Source organism: Danio aesculapii, chromosome 2, assembly GCF_903798145.1.
Source record: "Danio aesculapii chromosome 2, fDanAes4.1, whole genome shotgun sequence".
Lineage (NCBI taxonomy): Eukaryota > Metazoa > Chordata > Actinopteri > Cypriniformes > Danionidae > Danio > Danio aesculapii.
In genome coordinates this window covers 15510040-15531979 of record NC_079436.1, presented here as the reverse complement: position 1 = coordinate 15531979, position 21940 = coordinate 15510040, and the positions used below count along the sequence as shown (strand labels likewise).

Genomic DNA, 21940 nt, shown 5'->3' with positions numbered 1-21940 from the left:
CTTGGCGGACACCTCTTTTTAATGTAAATCTTTGAGTAATATACATGTTAATAATAACCGAACTTGATATATCTTTATAAAACATCTCTATTATATTAATGAATGTTGAGCCAAAGCCAACTTCCGACCTTACCCCAGAGCGAGACTGTCGCATAGTGACGCAAGCACACCGCTCAGTTTTGTATCTTTATGTTACCATAGTTACTGTAAACACTGGAAGGTCACACAATACCAGAGATACTCGACATATTTCCAAAAATCTATTTTTCTACAGAGTGCTGACTAATAATTTTGTCAGATGGCTACAGTAGTGACACCGTCTCATGTGTTCGGACTTCGGGCAGGAGTGAAGAATAATTTGTTGTATCTTGATGAACAAACCATCATATTTCCGTGTGGAAACAACTGTGTGCGCTATAACATCGATCAGAAATTCCAGCGATTTATTCCAGGTAAGTCAACTTTACTCCAATACTTTATTATATAACACATTGTAAAATTTATACACATACACTTAATTAATGTGTTATAGACCAATCTATCTTACATGCAAAATATTGTAGGCTACCTTTCATAATATAGCGTAGCATAAATGGCAATGATATAGCTGCATAGTAATTCAAATTAACGTTAAGGTTAGGCCTAAAATGAGAGAATATGGTTAACGTTAAACGCTTACCGTTTGTAACAGAAATATGGAAATATGGAAAATGACCAGTTGTCTTGAATAATTATAAAATGGTGATAACATTGTCCTAAATATTGCTTGTGTTTAAGCAAAACAAAATGACTTCTTTTAGATAAAAAAAACAAAAAACACTGGTCTTTCTTGTCTTATATAAATATTCAGTACTAATATAAATATTCAGTTATATCAATATTACTAGTAATAAAAATGTTAATAGCCTACGTCTGAAGATCAGTGTCTCACTTAAGCATATAAAAAACAAACAAAATAAAGCATGATGTTATATTTTACTGTAATGTGAATATAAATAAATAAATAAATGATTTTACTCTTAACATTTCAGTTGGAATTAATTACACATGCAAGTCTACAAGTATACATTTATAATGATTGTAATTTAATAAAAATATACACTCACCGGCCACTTTATTAGGTACAACTTCTCATTAATGCAAATTTCTAATCAGCCATCACATGGCAGCAACTTGATGCATTTGGGCATGTAGACATGGTCAAGTAGATCTGCTGCAGTTCAAAACTGAGCATCAGAATGGGGAAGAAAGGTGATCTTAAGTGACTTTAAACGTGACATGGTTGTTGGTGCCAGACAGGCTGATCTGTATTTCAGAAACAGCTGATCTACTGGGATTTTCACGCACAACCATTTTTAGGGTTTACAGAGAATGGTCCTAAACAGAGAAAATATCCAGTGAGCGGCAGTTCTGTCTGGGCAAATATCTTGTTGATGCCATAGGTCAGAGGAGAATGGCCAGACTGGTTCCAGTTAATAGAAAGGCAACAGTAAAAACCACTCGTTACAACCGAGCTATGCAGAACAGTTCAATTCAATTCAATTCACCTTTATTTGTATAGCGCTTTTACAATGTAGATTGTGTCAAAGCAGCTTCACATAAAAGGTCATAGTAAATTGGAACAGTGTAGTTCAGTTTTTAGTGTTTAAGTTCAGTTCAGTTCAGTGTGGTTTAAAAATCACTACTGAGAGTCCAAACACTGAAGAACAAATCTAACGATGCGCAGCTCTACAGATCCCAAACCATGCAAGCCAGTGGCGACAGCAGCGACAGTGGCGACAGCGGAGAGGGAAAAAAAACTTCACTAATTCGCGAAAGTGAAGAAAAAAAAACCTTGAGAGAAACCAGACTCAGTTGGGCACGACCATTTTTATTTCTCCGCTGGCCAAACATCTTGTGCAGAGCTGCAGTCTCAGTGGCGAAGGCTGGAAGCTGGCCTCAGCAAAGACTCGTCTGTCCCTGAAGCGTCACAGGAATCAGTCTCATGTTCTCCACTCCTCCATGACCACCACAGTAGCTGCTCAGGATACGGCCTGGTCCAGGATATGGACACCTTGGGATCATCTCGTCGTTGGTCTTGGATCAAATCAGTGACTCTGCATAGTCTGAGGGCCTCGGGATACGTATCCCCAGGTGGAAATGGAGAATAAAGAGAATAATTAGCGTAGCTGCTGTTCATAGTGTATATAAACAAGATGCAGAAGCCTGTGTGGAAACCCACTAAGTGGTGCACTGAGTGTATGCTTTACTGAACAGATAGGTCTTTAATCTAGTTTTGAATTGGGAGAGTGTGTCTGAGCCTCGGACGTTATCAGGAAGGCTATTCCAGAGTTTAGGAGCTATAAATGAGAAGGCTCGACCTCCTTTACTCGACTTTGCTATTCTAGGTACTACCAGAAGCCCTGAGTTTTGAGATCTTAAAGAGCGAGTTGGATTGTAGAGAGACAGAAGGTTGGTTAGATAAATAGGAGCTAGATTATTTAAAGGGCACCTATGGTGAAAAATCTACTTTTCAAGCTGTTTGGACAGAAATGTGTGTAAGTATAGTGTATAAACTGTCATATTGGGGTGAAATAAACACACCCAGTCCTTTTTTAAAAAAAAATTTAACAACATAAAGACGATGGACCAATTGGAGCGGTTTTCAGATCGACCGCAACTTTACGTAGGAGTGCGGTCCCCCTGCCCACCAATATTGATTGACAGCTGCGCGTATTAACATGTCGGGTAGTCACGTGTATAATCATATCATCAAGAGAGGACGAGCGCAAAGCAGCTGGGAATAAAAGGTCTGTTCAGTTCGCTAGGTTCATCAATCATCATCAAACGTGATCAAGAGTGAGTTTCACATGTTTAAAATGTTTTATATCAGAGCATGTGTGTAATGAATTACAGCGATTTACTTCAGATGCACTTAATCAGCATAGCCGCGTGTCAGAACAATTATAAAGGAAGACGCTTCAATCGCGGTTTGTGGACGTTAAATCAGGTTTATTTTTTACATTAATATAAGAGATGTTCATACAGCAGTGGATATTCCAGTATCATGTCACATATGCGTGCAAAACGAGTGCAAAGCTTAACGCTCTCTCTCTCTCTCTCTGTGTGTGTGTCTGCGTGTCTGAGCTATGTGTGTGTGTGTGTATGTCTGCGTTACGTTTGTGTGTGTGTATGTGTCTGCGCTATGTGTTTGTGTCTTTGCTGTGTGTGTGCGTGAACTTTGTAATGACATTGTGTGTGACTCATTGTTGCAAATCCACAAAAAAATGCATCAAATAGTGATTGTTAAAGTTCTTACTGTAGTATTTCTCACACGTTACATGAGATCTGCTTCCTGAGGCAGCCGAGGGCGGCGATTGCTGACAGGCACGTGGGAACGGTGGGTGGGGAGGACTAACCTTAAAGAACCAGTACAAAAAAAACAGCAAAACCTTTTTCCAGCTATAATATAGACACTTCAAACAGCTATAATAAATAATCTGATGGGTGTTTTCAGCTAAAACTTTACAGACACATTCTGGGGACACAAAAGACTTATATTACTGTAAATATGAAAAAGGGGTAACCTATGTGCCCTTTAAAGCTTTGTAGGTAAGAAGCAATATTTTAAATTCAATACGAAACTTAACAGGCAGCCAGTGTAAGGAGGATAAAATTGGGGTGATGTGATCAAATTTTCTAGACCTGGTAAGAACTCTGGCAGCTGCATTTTGTACTAATTGAAGTTTGTTAATAGTGGAGGCTGGGCAGCCAGTTAGCTTGGACAGTTTAGAAATCTCATCATGTTTAGTTGAAATATATAACTGAGTATCATCTGCATAGCAGTGAAAGCTGATCCCATGTCTTCTAATAATGTCTCCCAGGGGTAGCATGTATATTGTAAACAGCAAAGGGCCTAAAACTGATCCTTGAGGCACCCTGTACTTTACTGGGCTGACTTGTGAAGGCTGTCCATTAATATTCACAAACTGGTAACGGTCAGCTAAGTATGACTTAAACCATTGTAGCGCCTGTCCCTGGACACCTGTGGACTTTAAGCGATTTATGAGGATACCGTGGTCAATGGTGTCAAATGCCGCACTAAGATCGAGTAAAACCAATAGCGTGATGCACCCTTGGTCAGCAGCTAAGAGTAAATCGTAGCTTATTTCCACTAACGCAGTTTCTGTACTGTGATGAGCTCTGAAACCTGACTGAAACACTTCAAAAACATTGTTGGTCTGCAGAAAGGAGCATAATTGAGCAGAAACAACTTTTTCTAGCATTTTAGACATAAATGGAAGATTTGAAATAGGCCTGTTATTAGCTAGGTTGCTGGGATGCAGTTGTGGTTTCTTAATAATAGGCCTAATAACAGCTAGCTTGTAAGGATTTGGAACATGGCCTAATAATAAAGAAGAGTTGATAACGTTAAGAAGAGGTTCTCCTATAACAGGTAGCAATTCTTTCAGTAACTTTGTTGGAATTGGGCCCAACATACATGTAGCTGGTTTAGAACTATTTATAATCTTATCTAGCTCTTCCTGTTCTATGATTTTGAAGCACTGTAGGTTATTTATATTCAGTGGAATGTTTACTGGATCTGAAGTTTAATATCTCCTATTTTCTGTCTAAAGCCTCCTATTTTATCACTGAAAAAATTCATGAAGTCATCACTACTAATTTGCGGTGGAACATTTTGTTCCAAAAATGGCCGATTATTTGTTAATTTAGCAATGGTGTTAAATAAGAGTCTAGGATTGTTATGATTATTTTCTATCAGTTTGCGGAGGTGCACAGCCCTGGCAGATTTTAGAGCCGTCCTATAGCTGGACATACTGTATTTGTACGCAATTTTAAAAACTTCTAAATTAGTTTTTTTCCATTTACGTTTTAGGGCACGGGTTGCTGTTTTGAGAACGCGGATATGACTATTATACCATGGTGTAGTTTTATTCTCTCTAGCCTTTTTTAGTTTGATGGGTGCCACAGTATTTAGAGTGCTAGTAAAGATGGCATCCATACTGCTGGTTACTACATCAAGGTCATTTGCGTTTACGGGTGCATTTCGAAATAGAGAAAGATCAGGTAAGTTATTTATAAATTCATCTTTGGTGGATGGAACAATAGTTCTACTAGGGCGATATATCAGAGCGGATCTGCTAATTTCAGGTAAACACAACTTATATAGTAAGAGGTAGTGGTCTGTAATATCATCCCTTTGTGGTATAATGTCTACATCAATGACCTCAATTCCATAAGACAGAATTAGATCTAATGTATGCTTTAAGCAATGGGTTGGACCAATGACGTTTTGCTTTATCCCTAGTGAATGTAGTAAATCCATAAACGCGAGCCCTTATGTGTCGTTAGTGTCATCTATGTGGATGTTAAAGTCTCCTACAATTGGTATTTTATCAGTTTTAACAAGTAAGTCAGAGATAAATCAGAAAACTCTTTTAGAAAATTGACATAGGGTCCTAGTGGTCTAAATATGGTGATTAGAGCAAGAGATAACATTTTTGCATAGTGTCCGGAAGGCAAGGCAAGGCAAGGCAAGTTTATTTATATAGCACATTTCATACACAGTGGCAATTCAAAGTGCTTTACATAAACAGGAATAAAAGAAACAATTATAAGAGAAATAAAAACAAACATAAAAATGGTAAGAATAAAAATAAAATAAAATAAAAGCTGATAAAATGTGTTATAAAAGATTTAAAAAGAAGAGAAAAACATAGTAGTTCGATCTGTCGGACGTAGCACAGTGCTCATTCAGTAAAGGCACAGCTAAACAGATGTGTTTTCAGTCTTGATTTGAATGTGCCTAATGTTGGAGCACATCTGATCATTTCTGGAAGCTGATTCCAGCAACGAGGGGCGTAGTAGCTGAAAGCCGATTCACCCTGCTTTGACTGAACTCTTGGGATTTCTAATCTATTTGATCCTAAAGATCTGAGTGATCTGTTAGGTTTGTATTCAGTGAGCATATCTATAATGTATTGAGGTCCTAGGCCATTTAGTGATTTATAGACCAGTAATAATACTTTAAAATCTATTCTAAATGTGACTGGGAGCCAGTGTAAAGACCTGAGGACAGGTGTGATGTGCTCTGATTTCCTGGTTCTGGTCAGAATTCTGGCCGCAGCGTTCTGGATGAGCTGCAACTGTCTGACTGTCTTTTTGGGAAGGCCAGTGAGGAGGCCATTACAGTAATCCACCCTGCTGCTGATAAAGCATGAACAAGTTTCTCTAAGTCTTCACTGGAAACAAAGCATCTAATTCTTGCAATGTTTTTGAGATGATAGTATGCTGATTTACTAACTGCTTTGATATGACTATTGAAACTCAGATCTGACTCCAGAGTCACACCAAGATTCTTGACCTTATGTTTTGTTGTTTGACCCTTAGAGCCAAGGTACGCATTCACCTTGAGAACCTCATCTCTGTTCCCAAACGCAATGACTTCAGTTTTCTCTTTGTTTAACTGAAGAAAGTTTTGGCACATCCAATTGTTAATTTCATCAATGCATTGCCAGAGGGTGTCAATGGGGCTGTAGTCATTAGGCAGTAAGGCTAGGTAGATTTGAGTGTCATCAGCATAGCTGTGGTAGGAGATTTGGTTCTTTCTCATTATTTGGCTCAGAGGGAGCATATAAAGGTTGAACAGGAGTGGTGCCAGAATCGAGCCTTGTGGGACTCCACATGTCATGGGTGTCCACCCTGATCTATGGTCACCTATACTGACATAGTAACCTCTTCCTTCAAGGTAAGATCTGAACCATTTGAGGACCGTCCCAGACAGCCCAACCCAGTTTTCCAGCCTATCCAGAAGTATGCTGTGATCGACAGTGTCAAATGCAGCACTAAGATCAAGCAGTACCAGCACTGTTAGTTTGCCTGAATCTGTATTTAGGCGGATATCATTGATTATCTTTATAAGGGCGCTCTCTGTACTGTGATGTGGTCTGAAACCAGATTGAAAATTGTCCAAACACCCCTTGTAGTTTAGGAACTTGTTTACCTGGTTAAAAACAACTTTTTCAATGATTTTGCCAATGAAAGGGAGATTTGAGATGGGCCTGTAATTGCTCAATATGGTGGCATAACACGGAAGCATAACATTAAGCGCTAATACTTCAAAGGAGCTAAACATAAGTCCGTTTCGCTGATTAACATTAAGAATATCACTAAAGATTGATGCAACTCCACCACCACGACCAGTTTGACGAGCCTCATGTTTATATAGGAATCCTGGAGGAGTTGCTTCATTTAAACTAATATAGTCATTTTGTTTCAGCCAGGTTTCAGTGAGACAGAGTGCATTAAGAATATTATCTGTTATTATTTCATTTATGATAAGTGCTTTAGGTGCTAGTGACTTGATGTTTAGGAGACCAAGCTTTATGAAATTTGTATTTTCATTTTTTTGTGGTTTTTCTGGTTTAATTCTTAATAAATTATTTCTGGAGCACACAGTACGTTTATTTCTTGATCTAATAATACGAGGAATAGACACAGTCTCTATGGGGTTAGCCAGATATGCATTACTGTTATTTATGTGGGACGAATAGGAGTCTGTATGACTAAATTGTGAGTTTTGTGAATTTTTACTTACTAGTAAGATAGAGCGAATTATTCTGGAGATGTTGTCCGACAGGAGTTCAGCTCCAGCTCGACTGGGATGCAGCCCGTCAGCGCGGAAAAGCCTAGGACGCTCCCAGAAAAGATTGCAGTTATTAGCAAAGATCAATTTCTGTTCTTTACACCATGTTAATAGCCATTCATTTAGAGCAAAAAGTCTACTGAATCTTTCATTTCCTCGGCGGTAGGTAGGAAGCGGTCCAGAAACGATGATCTGCGATGATCTGCGTGGAAACACGCGGGGTTGAGGAAGACGGAGTATTGTGATTGTATTGTACACTTACCTCAGACGAGCGAGTGCGGGGTACGAGCAAAGCCCGGAGCTGCGCTCACTTCATCTCGAGGGAGCAAATCTGGGACTCCACTGCTTCCAGCTCCAGCTCCAGCGCCTCCATCGATGCTTCTCCTGCACTCAAGGACAGACACACAAGCGACATTGTAAAAGGTGAAGAGCAAAGCCAGTAAGTGGGAAAATAAGTGAATGAAAGAGGTCGGTAGTTTTAACAGACCAGTGGTGCTACCAGGCTAAAGCCACAAACAACAGGCGGATGCTTGAGAGATAGAAGGTTTGAAAGTAGATTTGTTTGTATAAGTGTGTTAAGGGATTGTTCACCCTAAGTAGGAGAGACAAATATTTAGCGAATGAGGAGGTATTTTATGATAAAAATGTAAATTGCGAGTCTAAACTCCAAACACACGCAGCAAGGCTACCGTACAGTGACAGTGATGTCACTCGAGTAAGCGCACTCGAGCATGCACTCCGAATGCATATCTGAATGCATCTCTGAATGAATGACAGCATTTCTGAATGAAAAACACTTTGGACCTTGAGGCGGATGGGCTTCAGCAGCTGAAGACCACGCTGGGTGCCACTCCTGTCAGCTAAGAACAGGAAACTGAGGTTCACACAGGCTCACCAAAATTTGACATTAGAAGATTGGAGATTGTTGCCTGGTCTGATGAGTCTCGATTTCTACTGCGCCATTCGGATGATAGGGTCAGAATTTGGCATCAACAACATGAAAGCATGGATCCATCCTGCCTTGCATCAATGGTTCAGACTGGTGGTGGTGGTGTAATGGTGTGAGGGATATTTTCTTGGCACATTTTGGACCCACTAGTGCCAATTGAGCATCGTGTCAATGCCACAGCCTACCTGATTATTGTTGCTGACCATGTCCATTCCCAGTGTACCCATCATCTGATGGCTACTTCCAGCAAGATAACGCGCCATGTCATAAAGCGCAAATCATTGAACATGACGGTGAGTTAACTGTACTCAAATGACCTCCACAGTCACCAGAACTCAATCCGATAGAGCACCTTTAGGATGTGGTGGAACGGTAGATATGCATCATGGATGTGCAGCCGACAAATCTACAGCAATTGCGTGGATATGTCAATATGGACCAAAATCTCTGAGGAATATTTCCAGTACCTTGTTGAATCTATAAAGGATTATCCACGAAGGATTAAGGCAGTTCTGAAGGCAAAAGGGGGTCAAAGTGGCCAGTGAGTGTATTTCTTGTCTAATGCAGAAAATGTTTATATGATATGAAAATACCATAGAAGGCAAATAACAGTATTTAAATACACAAATGAATAAACACTGCAAATTATGTTTATGCAAATTATGTTTGAGATAAAATGTGACCTGGCCTCATATATTTTAGCCCATTTGATTGCTGTATTTAACTCTATGGTAACCAGTATCTGTTTTCTGACCACAGGCACAGAGAGAAGTCAGGGCATGCAGGCTTTGGCCATCAGCACAAACAGGCGCTATCTGGCTGTGTCTGAATGTGGAGAGAAAGCCACCATCACTGTGTTTGATTTAGAACAAGAGCAGAACAGAAGAAGGAAAGTGTTGACAGGAGGAGAGATGGTGGTGAATGAGTTTGTCTGCATGGCCTTTTCTCCTGACTCAAAGTATCTGATTGGTCAGGCAGGTGGGCCAGACTGGACTCTTTTTCTCTGGATGTGGGAAAAGAAGAAGGTCATGGCTACTGTAAATATTAGCAACAATGGCCCCATCAACCAGGTAAATATGCCTATAAAGAAAGCAGGGCTTGAAACTGCCATTGTTTTGGTCACATATATTTGGTACAGTGTAAAACATAAACCATAAATTTTACGATAAATAACTGGCAGCTGTGGTTGCCAGAGTTTTACCATAAAAAATATGGTGGCAACGTTATTGGTTTTATGGGATTTTTTAAGGATTTATATAACTGTCTAATTAACATATTTCTGCTGCTATAAACAGTTTATACTTGTCAAATTCCAGGGTTTACATTGTAATACTTATGGTTCATCAGCATCTTTTTTAGAGTTTAGAACTTAACAGTTTATGTTGTAATATTTACGTTTTTTTTTTACATCTTAAAACTGTCTAATATAAAAGTTGAAATTTCATCCCATGTCTTCTAATAATGTCTTTAAGGGGTAGCATTTATTTTGTAAACAGCAGGGCCTAACTGATCCTTAAGGCAGTATTCTGTTAGTGATTGCGTTGCTTTGGCTTGTTCGGGGTTAATTATTGTGATCTTCCAATTGCAAGAGAGAAATACTGGGAAATCTCTGTAGACTGAGATGGCATTTCATGCCGGTCAGCCTTATAATCTTAAAATGCGAGCAAAATCAACTGTTTTGTCATCACTTTACACATTCCCGCTAGAGAATCATTCAAATACTAGCTCTAAAGTGAAGTTGGTGAGTTAGTAACGGCTTCTGCTGTTCTTCTGCTGATTCACATCAGCTGCAGATGTGAATGAATAGCAAAAGAAAGTAGTTTCACTTACAAAAGGGTTTTGAGACTCTCCGTGTTTGATTCTCTTTTTGATGCACATGATTATGCCGTCAAGCTGTTGTATAAATGCAATATCACACTTGTAGCAGTGCGATGTGGCTCGGCCTGCAGCCTCGTGCCAATGCACGCCTCCTACCAATGCCAATATACAGCCACATCGCACTGCTACTCGTGTGATATTGCTCATTTATACAACAGTCCTGTCTGATTCTGAAGCAGGGCTTGTCGCTTCCTTTTTTCAGAAGGAGCACATGCGCTCCTACATAAGTTGAAAAATTTAGGAGCACATTAAAGAATTTTAGGATCTTTAAAAGCAAAGCAGTTTCAGTTATTTGAATACAATAAGTACACCAGGTTTTATTTTACTGTAACAGCTGTCTCTTTAAATAGTGTTTTATAATTATTTATAATATAAGCTGTATGAAGTTTAGCTAGCGGCCCACGGCAGGACTGGGATCAAATTGCTCTAATGAAGGCCTCTCTTAACAGATCTAAGTCAAGTCTTCAGTTTTGAATATGCCTAGGCAGCTTCTTGTTGAATTTTTGATCCGGTTTCGAGCTAAAAAATATCTTTCACACTGGCCAGCAGAAATAGGGAGTTATTGTTAAAAGTTTTTGTTATGTTAATAAAAATGTGCTGTATAGTTAGTGCAAACATCACATGACCAGAGCAGTTTAACCTGTGTTTGTATTGTAAGAAGATTATGGCTGTATCAATGGCCCCAAACAAACATTTCATAATGTTTTAATGTACAACGTATATATAATGGATAGTGTACAATTTTATAATAACATATATTGTGCAGGGTGACGCGGTGGCGCAGTAGGTTGTGCTGTCGCCTCACTTCAAGAAGGTCGCTGGTTCGAGCCCCAGCTGGGTCAGTTGCCGTCTCTGTGTTGAAGTCCAAAAGACATGTGGTACAGGTGAATTGGGTAGGCTAAATTGTCCGTAGTGTATGAGTGTAAATGAGTGTGTATGGATGTTTCCCAGAGATGGGTTGCAGCTGGAAGAGCATTCACTGCGTAAAACATGTGCTGGATAAGTTGGCAGTTTATTCCGCTGTGGCGACCCCAGATTAATAAAGGGACTAATCTGAAAAGAAAATGAATGAATGAATATATTGTGCATATTATCTTTAAGATGTCAAATTGTAATACACGAGTTAACAATTATTCATTTCTTTTGTCATTGGCGTAAACATGGTACAGGTTAATTACAGTATATTACATTATTTAAAGTTATTTAATTAATTAAAGTTTTAGTACATTTAAAAGTTTAAAAGAAATTATTTATAATATTAGTTTTAACTTACTGGTTACATCAAAAGTTCTGACTGATGCTTTCTCAAAAATATTGCTAGGGTGCAAGACTATTTTATTCTGTCAAAATCTATAAGTAAAGTTAGTGAGACAAATGTAAAGAAAGACACAATGACACACTCAGCAAAACTGACACTGTTTATTGGAGCACTTTATCTTTTAGGGGTTTTTAAAGAAGAGCTGAATATGGCAATGCCTCTATGACTTAAAAGCCACTTTTCCACTATCATTTATATTATAGTGGCAGAAATATTATTTTGGACAGGCCTTGTCAAAAGAGAGCGGGCACTTTCACTAATAAAAAATATAGCACTTAAATGATTTCATTTTTAACAATCAATTAAATTATACAGCGTTTTTATATCAAAAGTTAATAATGATATAAATTATACTACATTTTGATGGTAAAATATAACCATTTAAGCGATGGCTGTTATTTGTTTCAGTATTCAAACATTTTAAAATTTTAACATTTAAAAATTAAAGAATACAGCAAGTAAAATAAAAAACGAATAAGAAACAACACATATATAGCAGGATTGAAAGCATATAAAAAACTATTATGTTTAGCAAAATACTGCTCTTTTATCTTTATATTTTTATCATTTTATTTTTCATTATTATAATTATTTTTGTGTTCATAATTAACTAACAAGCTGTAGGCAAATTATTGCTTGACGTTTTAGAAAATTTTTGCGTAAGATTACTGAAAACAAAAACACAGAAACATGTTACATGCTCCCATAAATGTCAAACTTATGTATAACTGAATCATATAATGGCATTTAGCTGAAATTATGAAAATTGCTCATTTTATTTTTATAAAACCTTTGTCAAAACATATTGATATTTTTTGAGTAAAAGCAATACTGACATTTAAGAATCGATATTTATTTTATTCATTCATTCATTTGACTTATTTATAAGTGCATATAGGCTATAATATAAATCATACAACAGTACCTTGGACAGTTACAGTGCCCCTCAGTAAAGCTTTCAAGCAAAGTCAAAAAAAATGAAAGAAAGAGTTGACTTTCTACTGTAGACTTTTGGATGGCCGACATTACAACACACCGTAACCATCCTTCAGGTGGTCTCGCCGGTATTAAATTAACAAGCCATCTGGGCTTTGAATTAAAAAGTGCAATTATTTCCTCGTTGTTAAAAGTCTGCAAGTTCATGTTCCATGGATATAGTGATGTTGTTGTGGAATTTAGACATCGATGATGTTAAGCCTGTCTTTATTTGCTTTACTCGATGCGCAGCAGAAAAAAAATCTTTCAGCAGCGCATGTAGTCATTGGTAAAGTTCTCTCCTAGATCAGAGCGAGTTTTGTGCAACCAAATACAGCGCTGTGTGCAATAAATGCACACTCAGTCAGGCGAATTAAAGGTCTCATTGCCTAGAATATCAATCAAATTAATCAAGCTCTAGCCACGAATAAAACAATAGGCTGTTTTATTTTTTTTAAGATTTGACGGGTTAGTAATTATGTTATACATGGTTAATTATTCAAGTCAATGAAATAATAACTTTAATAAATAAAATATCTTTGTAAGAACTTGATGAGTTATTCACTTCTCTGCCAGAGACTGCTCTATGGTTTTAAAACCCTTTTCAAACTGTATCGTTTAGACCTGTATTTTTTTTATATTAAATGTAGTGTAGTTTTATTGAGGATGTCTGATGACTAGCGCACTTCCGCTGAGCCAGCTGTAGTAGCTTGGCGACAGAACCGCCATGTCAACACTCAGAATCTGTCGGCACAGTTCAGCACGGTTGTCTAACCGTGCCGAGAATTCCAGGCCAAGAATGGTTTGTAATTTCCGTTCCAGGCTCAGTGGAGAAACAAGTGTTCTTAGAACGGTTCGGCATGATAGTGGAAAAGCAGCTAAAGTTTCCTTCTGCACCAAAGTAATGCCATCTTTTATAAAAAACTTTAATGGCCCTCAGCAACAGAACAATTTCTTATTCTGTTATTATTATTTCTTATTCATATTTAATAGACAAATTAAAAAAGATTAGCATTTAACACCTTTTACATGGCAATGTGTTTGTTTTCAGTGTGTTTAAGTTAAAAAAAAAACTTAAGTTAATAAAAAAAGAAATCCGCTATTCCACTCTTACTATTCAGGAGCCATGTTCACCACTGACAGGTCAAATTGCTATATCTCTCTCTGCTGTTGTCTTGCGTATGAAGTAATGCAAAAACGCAGTTATAGAATGCAAAAGCAAAATCCAGGACATTTTAGGAGATTTAGAAATCCCAGCCGAATGTGTTTTTAAAGTCCCAAATAGAGGACATGTCCGGGAAAAAAGGGGATGTATTGTCACCCTAAATAATGAGCTGGGTCAGTCTATTTAGTAAAAGGCTTTTTTTTTTTCACGTGTCCCCACGCTCATGAGTCTGTGGGGGAGTATTTCAGTTTCTCTCCCACACAGAAACAAGCCACCCAGGTAAAGTCTGTGTGCGGGAAGCACCGGTGTGAATTGGGTATCACTCTGGATGCACCAGGATATGCCATAACCAAATTGTAAACGTTTTCTATGAGGCTCGCACACTGTGGCGCCACCGCCATTCGGTGTCTTGCGTGGCTTAGTAACCTATTCAAAACAATGTGAAGACTGTTCGCACACATCTATTTTTAGTCGTAAATGTGAAGCCCTGTAAGGTCAAGTAAAACTAGTAATGAGATACAACCTCGGTCAGCTGCTAACAGTAAATCATTGGTCATTTTCATTAACGCAGTTTTGGTACTGTGATGAGGCCTAAAACTTGACTGAAACACTGCAAAGACATTGTTCATCTGTAGGAAGGAGCATAATCGGGCAGAAACTATTTTTTTCTAGTATTCCGGACATAAATGTAAGATTTGAAATAGGCCTATAATTAGCTAAGTTTTTTAAGTTGTTTTTTCTTAATAACAGGTTTAATAACAGCTAGCCTGAAAGGGTTTGAAACATGGCCTAAAATTAAAGAAGAGTTGATAATGTTAAGTAGAGGTTCTCCTACTACAGGTAATACCTTTCAGTAATTTTGTTGGAATTGTATTCAATGTACATGTAGCTGGTTTAGACAAATTTATTTATTTTTATTTATAAGTTCATCTAGCTCTTACTGTCCTATGATTTTGAAGCACTGTAGATTATTTTGATCTATTGGAATGTTTAATGAATCTGAACTATAAGACAGGGAAGAAAGTTTGACTTCTTCTATTCTCTGTCAGAAGCCTTCTATTTTATCACTGAAAAAAATCATGAAGTGATCACTACTAATTTGCGGTGGGACATTTTGTTAGGATGACGACGACTGATTATTTGTTAGTTTAGCAATGGTGTTAAATAAAACTCTAGGATACACTGTAAAAAATGTATGTGATTTTAACAGTAAAAGTCTGTACAATCTACAGTGAAGACCTGTTAATGATTAACAGCTCATTTCAGTGCAAAATACGGAAAATAACTGTAACAGATCTAACCTTTGTTTTCGAGAAACTAATTAGAGTGTCTGAAATCTCACCATACACCCTCATTTACTAGTCCCTAAATTAGTCAATTAGTTTAGTCCACTAGACAGAGTGACTGACCACAAATAAGTGAATTGTTGAACACCTGCAGCTTACAAGCACAATCACTGAAGGAAAGAACAAGAAATAAAACTACAGACACAGCCTCACACCAAACCAACTGAATTGAAACAGAGAATTAAACAACTCCATTAAATAACAGCAATAGCAGCTTCTCTGATTACAGTTTGATTTAATTCTTTCATATCTGCAAGAATATTTTTATTGAATATGTTTCATTTGACTTCACCATCATTGAGCTCTTGAATCTTCACTCTTCGATCTTATTGTTTTTGTGGCTGTTATAACTGTGTTTCTGAAACTCATTAGTTATAGCAAGAAAAGCAAAGAAAACTTTAATGTTTTATTACAGAATTGAGTTAACAAGTCACAAAAACATTGCAATTTAATTTATGTGCTGTTGGGACAGTAGAACAGCTTCCAGAAGAGTCAACAAACTATTATAAAGGAATTAACCATTGGAATAACATCAACTCATTCAAGACAGACAGACATCTAGAATCAGGATATGAACCTCAACCATGGTTGTTAAAAAAAAGCTGCTTAATTCATTCATGCTCCAGTGCATGCTGGGTGCAAGCATAGTACAAAAAAACTCCCAGCATGCATTGCAGTATGAATAAATTATGCAGCTTTATGCTCTTAACATTTCTTTCTTTGCCTTTATTTATTTAGTTTTTGGGTGTAATAATTCAGTAGAGTGTTTTATATTGTTCTGGGTTGTTTTTTATTTTTTTGTTTGTCAAAAGACTAATTGACTAATTCAAAGACTAATTGTTGACATCTGTGTGTTTTCATGTGCTGCCATAAGCTGAAACATTTTCACATTGACTGGTGCATGTAGACCTGTTAAACTTTCATTGATTGCTGGAGTTCCAGATATTTCACGCACATTTTCAATTCTGACTCGATAGATGATGATCAATAAGGCAAGCTTTGATATGATAATTATTCTTATCACGTTTATGTTTATTATGACTTCTCTAACTATGCAAATAGTGTGATTAACACAATTAATAATAGTAACATAACAACATACTTTATATAATCAAGAAGTTGAAGATCCCAACTAAAGCAGGTTCTGTCCTCCATCATGGTGACTTCAAATGAACAACAACAATTCCATTAAGAGCTTTTGTTCATGTGACAGAAATAAGTGAAGCTTCTGATGTTTGTAGTTGTTTAATGATCTCTGCTGAGATCTTGAGAAATAAAAGTTTTATTGAGTAAATTTTTTTATTTTCATTAATTATTATTTTTATTTAGAGTTTTATTCTCAGTTGATTTCATCTTTGATTTTGGCTGTAATTTGTGTTATTTGGTCTTGTTTTTATTTCCTTCAGTGATTCTGCTTGTTAACACTTGTTCATCAATAAGTATTAATCCTCCTTTAATTGGACACTTAATTATCTCATTAACTTCATCACTGTCTGAGTGTTCAACCCTCAGTAGTGAGGACACTAGTGAGGATTTTGCTCTGCGATTTAAGGGGTTAAATGTGTTGAATGAAAAATACAGACTGTGGAATGTATTTTTAACAGAAATATTCTGTAGATTGTATTTACGACTGTAAAATGTTAAAAACAGTAGGTTACTGGCAACCACAGCTGCCAGTATTTTTTTGTAAAATCAGGAAAAACAACAGCAAAATACTGTAAAACATTTTTGTGTCACCATTGTGGAGGACAGTAGCATCTGTGTGCAAGGTCAAGATGAACTAAGAGTACCAGAGGTTAGGCTGCATCTTCTTTTGTTTAAATGTGACTGTGTAGTTACTAATGCAGTGAAAGTCTGTTAATTACAGTCACATGTGAACACAATAATGCATTTAATGACTTATCATTTAAAAAAGTTTTTGTAGTGAACTGATGTATGATGATTCTCAATATCTATATGCTCAGCTATATTACCTAGACATTTAAAATATTGATTTTATTGCCAGTAAATGCCTATTAAAACAAAGTTGCTTTTTGCAAATATAAATAATTAAATCAAAGGCTTGTAAATGGTCATTGCATTAGTTAATGGATAAAATTTTCTCATGTTAAAAATACAACATTTTTCTGTAAAAACAATTTTACAGAAAAAATCTGTATTTTTTACAAAAAAGTTCTGGCAACCATAGCTGCCAGTATTTTACCGTAAATTTTACAGATTTTTTTTACAGTGTAGTTCTGTTTATTTTTATCAGTTTGCAGAGGTGATTAGCCCAAGATTTTGCAGAAATAAAATTCAAAATACGTTTAGAAATCACGTCTTTTTTTTATTTACATTGTCCATACTTTCCAAACTTTTTCTGATGGAAAACTCTGATGGGGTTGACTGGTGTAGTGGCAATTTTTCTTTAATGAGGCGTTCTCTGTGGTAAAAAAGACAAAGTCTTACCCAGGGTGTCTTTTAAAGTTTTATTTCTTTGCAAAGAAGGTCACAATCATACAGCAACGACAGTTTCTGCAGAGTGAGACACTGAAACAGAGTGCTCGCTCGTTTTTATCTGGTTTCTCCCCTGTACTGCTTACAAGGTCACTAAAGTCATGCGCTAGGCACATGCATCATGGATTATAGTTATCTTTCCCCTGTATTGGATTCTTGTTTACTGCTTTAGGTTTGTCTTTTAATCAGGCCATATCATGTTTACGTTAGGTGTCTCAACCTTTCTGACCCATGTCCCTAACAAAACAAGGAGACAAACAACATTACACAATAGAAGTGTAAGATGAAAAACACAGAGTAGTCATGCACAGTAAAATTGAGCAATGTAGAAAATGCATTCACATCTAAAAGATGAATATAAATGAATTTCCATTACAATTCCTCTCTTTTTATCATTCATTGATAACACAACACTAAATTCATTTTCTGTTAGTTTCTAAAATCATACTGGTTATAATCATGTTGTTAATCATTTAACAGGTTTCTGCACACATCATATACACTAGAGATGTTCATACAGTCTTCTTAATATAGTTTCCCCATTAAGATCTATTTTCCAAAACATCCCTCTTCCCTGGAGCCGGGCTAAACGAATAATCACTGTTATTGCGCTCCTGACCGAAATCAGACCCTCAGTCACCCACAGAGGTTCAAATCACAGAATTTGCCTGTTAATTTTACATTATTATTGTTTCATACACATAATAAATTCTGCAAAACATTTCTTCAATCAGTTAAAATTCACTAATACTCTACATCATTAATTCATCATTAATAACATTTACAACATATGAACACGTTGTTGTTACTGTACTCTTAAACATACATCACATTTACACTCTTCTCTCGATTTTCATGTAAATGATCACTCTTTTAAGATTTGCTACAGAACATATCAACTCATGCAGTTTTGCTGTTTTTGTTTGGATAGACCCAAAATTCATATAAGCAAGCAAATAGTAATTTCATTCTCAAATGTCAGTTTTGTTAATTTCTGCAATTAAGTAACAGCCGTCACCTAATTTTCATTGTCAAACTGTTTACGGTTTTTCCATAGTCACATAGCTGTCGCTATCATTAGAGTCATAGTCAAAATCATCACCCATGTCAACGTTCATACCACCTTCATTAACATCCATCCTTATCATCTGATGTGATGTTGATGCTGTAACAAGCCTGCTTACTGACCATGATACGAATCTAAATATACATGGCAAGCAACACAATATCACTAGACCTTTCCCCAGTACAGGTGCAACTACAGTACAGGCCCAATAGATCCAGTCTCCCCATTTGAATGACAACCAGTCTAGCCATGAACTGTTAGCTCTTTTAGGCACTTGTACGGCCATTCTCATATAAGCCACAATGTCAGTAATGTTTTGGCTGTAATCAGGTAATTGAAAACAACAGAACACTCAGTGATAATAATTGCAACATCAGTGTGGTTTGTCTTAATCCACACACTTGGAATCGATGCCAATGAATCTTCTCATCCATCTTCAGCTCTGATGATGTTCAAGCACTGCAACTCACCTCTCTTTTGGTCACCTTCTCTTTCGTTGCTCTGTGCCTGTGTTGGTGTTGAACTCAGAAGTTACTGTCTCACACACATATCTTGACTTATGTTGTTGTTTCTCCGCAGCTGTGTCCTTGCTTCACTCAGATAACAGCCTGCTGTTTTCTCTCAGACAGTTTCAGAGCCTCCCTTTCCCACACATTCCTTAACTGTTTCCTCTTCAGGTGATGGGATCTTCCTGCAGTGTCCAGCATGCACCCACGTTGCCCGCTCTGCGACTTTCACCGCTGTTTCCGTGGTCAGTAGCACTTGGAATGGACCCAACCAACGCTTCGCTCTCCAGCTCTTTCTCCTTAGATCTCGAATTACCACGAAATCGCCAGGCCTCAAACTGTGCAGTGGTTTCTCTGCAGCCTTCCCCTGTGCGGCCTTTACCTGCACACAAACATCAGACAACACACGAGACATTTCTTTACAATAATTCAACATGTCATTCTCACACACATCTGTTGAGGGCAGCTGCTGTTTTCCCCCATTCACTCCTACACGCGGTGGTTTGCCAAAGAGAATTTCAAACGGGCTCAAATTCATTTTTGGTCTTTTTCTCATTCTCATATACATCAGGACGATAGGTAGAGCTTGAACCCATGTAAGTCCTGTGTCTTCACAACATTTTGCCAATTTGTTTTTCAGTGTACCATTTTCTCTTTCAACCGCTCCACCTGAAGCTGGATGGTAACTGCAATGTGTTCTCAAATCAATCCCCAGATATTGACCCACTTGTTTGATTGCTTCATTAACAAAATGAGTACCATTGTCTGAGCTTATTTTTTGTGGAATTCCCCATCTCGGTACAATTTCAGTCAGTAACGCTTTTGCTACTGCTGCCGAATCTTGTTTTGAGGTCGGAAAAACTTCAACCCATTTTGACCACATGTCAACCATCACCAAACAGTACCTCTTCCCATTACATGGGGACAATTCAATGAAATCCATCATCAAATATTCAAATGGCCCTTTTGGAGGTGGGTGAGATGTTTGTGGAACCTTTATTGCTCTGGCCACATTATGTGTATTGCAAATTACACATCGTCTACAGAAATTGTCCGCAAATGTGGTGAACCCCTTTGTGAACCACAGTTCTCTCATTTGCGTAACCATTGCTGTCTTTGACGCATGATCTTTACCGTGAATCAATTTCGCATAATGTTGGAAAAAATGTTTTGGTAAACAAGCCTTGCCCTCAGCACACTTCCACACATTATCTTTCATCACGCAGCCAGACTGTCTCCACTTGTTTTTCTCCAGTCCTGTCGCGAATGTTTGCATATCCTGTAAAGAAGAACAGACATCATTGTTATTGTCAGCAGATAGCAAAGTACATTCAGAACTGTCCTCGTCTCGGGACGCCGCGACTTTTGCTGCTGCATCTGCTCTGGAGTTACCTACAGATACAGAATCTGTGTTGTTAGAGTGCGCTGCGCATTTACAAATGGCCAGTTTGCTAGGTAGTAAAATCGCCTCCAGTAGTGCAGCCACTAAAGGAGCATGGAGTATAGGTCGACCATCAGATTTTAGAAAATTTCTGTGTTTCCACAAAGCCCCAAAATCATGAGCTACCCCAAACGCATATCTTGAATCAGTATAAATTGTGACTTCCTTTTCTGTCATCAATTTACATGCTTCTGTCAACGCCACAAGCTCTGCAGCCTGTACAGAGTAATGCCCTGGTAATTTCCCAGAGGTCACCACATCAAATTCAGTTGTCACAGCGTAACCAACCTTATTCTGGCCTGTTTGTGGATTTTTAAATGCTGAACCATCCACAAAGAGGACATTTTCACAATTTTCAAGCGGTTCGTCAGAAAGGTCAGGTCGTGGTGTACACACCTGTTCGAGTGCTGTTAAACAACAATGATGCTCCTCCCCATCTTCCTCATTAGGAAGAAGAGTAGCCGCATTCAACCCTGTGCATCGTTTAACAGTCACATTTGGCATATCTAACAGGATGGTGTGATATCGCAGCCAGCGAGCTGTTGACAAATGCGATGTTTTTTGTTCTTGGAGTATCATAGACACTGCATGCGGCACCATCAGTATCAAATCAGAATAACCAACAAAATCTCTTGAAGCCATAACAGCAGCTTTTTCCGCTGCCGCCACTGCTCTTAAGCAACGTGGCAGGCCTGCTGCTACAGGGTCAAGTTTGCTGGAAAAGTAGGCCACAGGTCGCAGCCTACCTCCGTGGTCCTGTAAGAGTAATGATGTCATGAACCCACTCCTTTCATCTACCATCTGAACAAATGGTTTTGTTGGTACTGGTAAGCCCAATGCAGGGGCTTCAGCCATTTGTAATTTCATATTTACAAATGCCTGTTCTGCCTCTGTTGTCCATTCTAGTTTATCAGTGGATTTCATCCCCTTCCCTAACGTTAGGGCTCTCAGGGGTTGTTCCAAAATTGCATAATTTGGAATAAATGTGCGACAGTATGAGCACATTCCCAAAAAGGACAGCATCTGTTTTTTTGTTAGTGGTTTTGGTACATTTTTTATACCACTCACCCTTTTTTCAGATAGAGATTTGCTATGTGGAGTAATGACGTGCCCCAAAAATGTTACCTTTTGTTTGACAAACTGTAGTTTTGCTAA

General features: G+C 37.8%; 1 protein-coding gene across 1 annotated transcript in view; it reads left to right on the top strand.

Annotated features, from left to right (window-relative positions):
• The first annotated feature begins 259 nt into the window (after positions 1–259).
• Positions 260–21940, top strand: part of cfap57 (cilia and flagella associated protein 57) — a 160215-nt gene continuing 138534 nt past the window's right edge. The window contains exons 1-2 of the mRNA XM_056473426.1: positions 260–452; positions 9354–9664. Of these exons, the coding sequence (XP_056329401.1) occupies positions 299–452; positions 9354–9664 (465 nt within the window). The 5' untranslated portion in view covers positions 260–298. The remainder of the gene's footprint in view (positions 453–9353; positions 9665–21940) is intronic.